At 33.2% G+C, this 6,000-nt stretch overlaps 1 protein-coding gene across 4 annotated transcripts in view; it reads right to left on the reverse strand.

Moving 5' to 3' along the window:
- Positions 1-4,486, reverse strand: part of LOC143233912 (dual oxidase maturation factor 1-like) — a 39,237-nt gene extending 34,751 nt beyond the window's left edge. For 2 of the 4 annotated variants that reach the window (XM_076470794.1, XM_076470793.1), the window contains exon 1: positions 1,068-2,082. In XM_076470794.1, coding sequence (XP_076326909.1) covers positions 1,068-1,274 — 207 coding nt within the window. In that variant the 5' untranslated portion in view covers positions 1,275-2,082. Of the gene's footprint in view, positions 1-1,067; positions 2,083-4,329 lie in introns of those variants that run through there. The other 2 variants (XM_076470795.1, XM_076470796.1) reach the window with 2 other exon arrangements.
- Positions 4,487-6,000: the final 1,514 nt, after the last annotated feature.

Raw genomic sequence — 6,000 nt, forward strand, 5'->3', positions numbered from 1 at the left:
TACCAATACAATAGGGTTACAAATAGCAAGATGGGTCGTAAAAAGTTTCAGCAGTATAGCTGAAGGTGACAAAAAGTTTAATTATCCATTGCATAAAACTGTTTTAAAGTTGTCGTACTTAAAATACAGCCCATTTACACTGTATGTTAGTTGTTGGTTTTCCTCACCAGGAAAACATGAAATAGCATCTTATTTCTCAATATTGACATCTCAAATTACGATTCTATAGAAAAACGATTAATTTTTTTTTATTAACCTAACGGTCGTATATTATATAAAAATCAAATTTATCAGACTCATTCCACAATCCCGTTACCGTTTCCTCACGAAAAGTAACTAATGTCACAACTCCAAAATGTTGATTCTGTACAGCCCGTGTATAACAATGTTTTCATTGTCTCGAAATTTGTACGAATGTCTACAGTAATATCTTTACGCTGAATGTGTAAAGTGATATTAATTTTTCACCATAACGTGCAGATTTTTCAAAAAACTTCATATGTACTTTTTACATAATTGAATCAGTTTCATGGAAATTGGGGGATCGTTTTGTTATACTTAAAACGTTGACAACCATTGGTTATAGATTTCTTTAAACCAATTGTGACGTGAGTCTTATCGATCGTTCTAAAACCCAAATATAACAAATATAATAATAATAAAAATGTTCATTGTGGTAAAGGAAATAATAACTTGATATAAGTAAGAGTGTTTTTTTCTCCTCGATTTGTAAAAAGTCCTTACGTGATAGAAAAAAAAGAATACTGCTTTTGAAATCTCTGTAGATGAATTATAGAAAATCCGTTTTAAAACCAGAATAATTTTTATCAAGTTTCGTTTTTCAGTCCAGTGTAAAAAAAATACATAAAATCCTATTATCCATTTCTTTTCTAGGAAACTGATAACAGACTTTCTCTTTATACTCCCCCCTCCACAGACGCATAAGTTTCTATATGAAAAATAGTTTCCATAGAGATAGTGGGTTAGTTATTACGATTATTTATTCTGTTATCTTAATGTCTAAGACGTAAAGGAAACAAAATCAGTTATTTGAAAATTTTGCTTACCTCTTTTCGAATTCCAGGAAATACAATAAGGAAGGCAAGAAATACGGTGGAAAAACTAACGTAAATTACGATATTTCGAATGTCTTCTATCACAGGTGTTCGGTTCGAATGCGTGTACAACGTGGGACCTCCATCGCTTCTGAAGGCGTCGAACCATCCTTTCAACATTGTACAAGTCTGGTCGTTTTCTCTCACACTATAAAACATACAAAATGTTGCACAGTTGTTGTCGTTATTTTTTATTGTTGATTTTGTCTGCTATTGTTGAGAAACATTTAAACACACGTCCTTCTTATAGATAGAAATAAGAACGATAGATTCACCAAGTCTAACGGGTAATTACTACAACACTTCCCAGCGGTCAGTGGATAATAAATGTCAGTGAAAGTGGAGTGATCAAATATACTCTCACTACCACCTCTAGAGCCCAGCATATCACAATAGTCTGTTCTCTGATAAAAAGTGAGCATAAATGCAACGGCCCACATTTTCTTTTAGCTGGAACATTTCATTCAAATATTAATAAAGCAGGTAAAGGGCCAAAAATCACATTACGGCAACAGCACCTGATCAAATGGTGCTTCGAGCTACTTAATTCACCGTCTCTAGACTTTCGTGCATGTTAAGCATTTAGCTAACCCTACCTTGGCGCATGCGTAGTACCCTACCCCGCCAAAAAACTTTCTCGTGTTTGTATCATATCAGCGAAAATTGTTTACAGTCAAAGGAAATCGTGATCACTTTTTCAGTCCAAACAAAACAGAGAACGGTCCCCGACACTAAAATATTTTCATGTAGTTCTTACTGTTCATTTATAAAGTGCAAAATGCTGCTTACTTTTACTTTTTGTTCATGACCTTACTGAGTAAAATCCGGACGATGCTATTCTCTCATTTGAACATAGTATAGGATTCTGCATTTTCGTTTATTCGTACCCTAATCCAAGGCTTAACATTTAAGTACAAAACATGTGCCAAGCTGTATTCACTGTACCTTCTTCCTGCGTAACTAGAACCCGACTGGCGCCAAACAACTAGACTTCTACACGAGGAAGAAGCAGGCTAAACTCTCCGGACATTGGCACCTGCTCTTGAAGAGCGCGTGGGATGTTCGGCCCACATTCCAAAACCCCATTGAGACACGAAAGTGGATTTTAAGACATTATTAAATAAAGATAAAACTAGTATTTTAATTAGCTAAAATCTCACGATAGATCCCGAATGACGAAGAAATGTGCAGTATCGTTAAAACATATAAAACCTTTAGACGTGTGGTATTAAATGAAACTGTTTAAATGAATTCTCAGCCACGTAAAAAAAATCAAAAATCAGTGTATTAAGTAAGTAGGTAGATAAAGTACTTTGACTTTTAGGCGATTCACTGATTTATAACAATAAGTAATTATACTGGTATTCAGTCTCCCAGTGGGACAACAGTAAGTATGTTAAAATCCGGCTATGATTACTTGCGGTGGACACAACAGATAGTTAAATGTGACTTTGCTTTACAACAAACACTGGTATTCGTTACGCCATATAAATGTACTTATACTGAGTATTTATTACTCGAAATCAGATTGAATAAGCTGACATCGGTTTCACCGTAATTATATTCGCTTCAACATTTAACACCGACGTCATATTAATTATCGTTATGTTGTACCAAAAAGTTCTGAATTGTTGAATTTTCTAACAATTGGAAATACCAAGGAAACGAGTTTGTCTCTTGTACTAAGAAAGACAACAACAATCACACGCATAACGAATTAGTAAAATGAGTTAATTATTTGATATTATTACTGTTTCTAAAACTTGAAAGGTGTGTTACCTCACATCAGTGAATCTCAAATTTAAGAACAAATAATAAAAAACACGAAATAAAAGAATTGATAAATTATAAGTTGGAGTGACTATTACTAATTATTACTCTAAATATACTCTCTAAAGGCAGATAAAACAAGATAGAAACTTGTTTGTGTATTATATTCGAGGGCCCTCCCTAATTTTAAACTGAGCCACTAGAGAGAGAAGATAACTAGTGAATAACACCCATCACCAATTCTCGGGCTTCTCTTTACCAACGAATAGTGTGATTTACTGTCACGTTAAAACACTCCCACGGCTAAAAGGGCGATTATATTAGGTGTCGGGAAACAAAGGGAGAAACTGCCTTTTTTTTTTGTTTTGCGAACTGTTATGTACAGCAACTTTACGCGAAATAGATTTTATTGCCATCTAGTGACAAATATTATTATTATGCAATTTCAGAATATTATAGAGAGCAGTACGAATTCTGTTTTGTTTTGTTTTTAATTTCGCGCGAAGCTACACGAGAACTATCTGCGCTAGCCGTCCCCAATTAAGACTAGAGGATAGTCATCACCGCCAACGCTCAAGCTACTCTTTTACCAACGAATAGTAGAATTGACCGCTCTTCTAACGCTCTCAAGACTGAAAAGCTATCATGTTTGGTGTGACACAGATTCGAACTCGTGATCCTCAGACTACAAGTCAAACGCCCTAACCACCTGGTTATGCTGGGCCATCGTTAAATGACATATACAAAAATTATGTCATATATTATATGTTTAACAGTTAACACGGTCCAAGCTAAAAGTCCAATTTAAGAGTTATAAGCCTTCAGACATACCATCGAATCACCGGAAGGGTAGTAAATAACAGACATACACGAATATTCCAAATTACAATTAGATTAATATTATAAAACTATAATTAGTGGACGAGGAAAAAACTCACAAGTTTATTTCATATTTTAAGATGTTAGAAGTACGTATAAATTGAAGCTGTCATGTATAGTGCAGAAGTACTTTATAAAAACAATTTCATCTACATATATTATAAAATAACATATTCCATGAAAAGTATTTTGAGACATTGTCAAATAACGTCCAATGTTCGTAAATAGTACCGATAAGTAAATAATTAACGTTGTTTATTCCTACCTCACCTTAAAAACTTATACTAAATTGTGTTCATTAATAAATACAGTTTTGTTGAGTTTTTGGAATAATATAATTATACACAATCTAGCACTGCGTGAATAGATTGAACGTAGTTACTTTAGAACTATGTGAACAGGTTAGAAAGTCATGCAAACCATGTGCTATTGTCACCAATGTTGAATTTAAATCCTCCTAGCATAAGCAAAAACACACTAAATGTAATTTTAACATAAGATTACAATCTTGGTATCATATAAGACCTGATATTCAATATATTCGTTTATTATCAACAAAACTCACCTTTAATGGACTATAAAACTTTTAAAAAATACTTCAGATGTCTTTAAAAAGTAATGGTTTTACTTGTAGAAGCTTCTGATATGTCTTTAAAAAGTAATGGTTTCACTTGTAGAAGCTTTTGATGCTACCAAATTTATAGCGTTTTCATTTCACTCTTCTTCAGGAAGACGTCATTTTACACACGGACGAATGGGGAAACAAGTTATAACTACGTCACTGCAGCAGCGAAAGTGACGGTCATCGCATTGCGTTCACGCTTTACAAACTGTAGGATTTCCCAAACTAATTCCTTGTGAGAATGATCCCGGACACGGTATGGTAGTAAGAAACAACTAAGGTAGCTACAACACATTGTCTCTGGGAATTTTCAGTGAAGTAGCCAACGTTACTAAAACAAAGAAATTCGCACGTAGTTTGAAAACTTCTAAATGGTTATTCATTAGACGTTATTCGTGTGGTTCGAAAACCCACTTCGGAAGGCAATGAACACATAGGTTCCGAACGTCACCAAAGTTAACTCTTTATATGACGCTGCTACAAACTACATCTTTGATACTCCCTTGTTTGTAACAGAAGTTAGAATACTTTATAGGAACGTGTGTTTCGGAATATATATAATACACAATCATCTACTTTATCGGAACAGAGGTAATAGACAATACCATTTACTTTACGGGATTATATAATGACTAATACCTCTTACTTTACGGGATTATATAATGACTAATACCTCTTACTTTGCCGGAATATATATATATATCTTACAAAATACCATTTACATTTCAGAAGAGATATAATACACAATCACTTAATTTGCCGGAATAGATGAAATATACAATACAACTTTGTCATATTACAGCAAGTAAATACGACAGATGAAGCAGACAAATTTGCTTAAAGTGCTACTGTCAGAAGTACTATATGTACGTAGTAAGTTCGTTTGTTTTTAAAATTATCACCATTTACTGTCATTTCTTAGACCATACTTGACCAAAGAATAGTAGAACTGAGTCGTCATGTTATAGCACTTTACCAAAGGATAGTGGAATTGAGTTTTATATTATAACACTTTACCAAAGAATAGTGAAATTGAGTCATTATAACACTTTACTAATGAAGAGTGGCATTGAGTCGATATAACACTTTACCAAAGAATAGTGAAATTGAATCGTTATAACACTTCACCAAAGAATAATGAAAATGAGTCGTTATAACATTTTACCAAAGAATAGTGAAATTAAGTCGTTATTTCGAACAGACCTTTACTTTGTAGAACTAATCAAATTCTACTAAATATATGGCGATAGTTTTCATCTCTAAAACAATGTTAATAACTTCCTTTATAGTAACGCTATGGAATTTAAATTAACAGTTTCTTGTCATCATCCCACGCAACGGTACAACCCTATAAAGCATCATTATTAATGCTAATTGTTTAAACTAATATTCCCTAATGCTAAACGCTCTTTAATTCGGATAATTTTAATAAAAGTTAACAAATTTATGCTGAAAACTTGACAATGAATAATAAATAATAACCATCCACCCATAAGACTGTTTTGAAAACTTAAGCTAGAAATTGCTTATTTAGTTTTCTTAGCTTAACTAATACTAACATGTCTGCATGTCATTTCATCTAATAGTTCTATCGCTTTTAATTAACCATTTTCA

The sequence above is a fragment of the Tachypleus tridentatus genome, chromosome 12, assembly GCF_004210375.1.
Source record: "Tachypleus tridentatus isolate NWPU-2018 chromosome 12, ASM421037v1, whole genome shotgun sequence".
Classification (NCBI taxonomy): domain Eukaryota; kingdom Metazoa; phylum Arthropoda; class Merostomata; order Xiphosura; family Limulidae; genus Tachypleus; species Tachypleus tridentatus.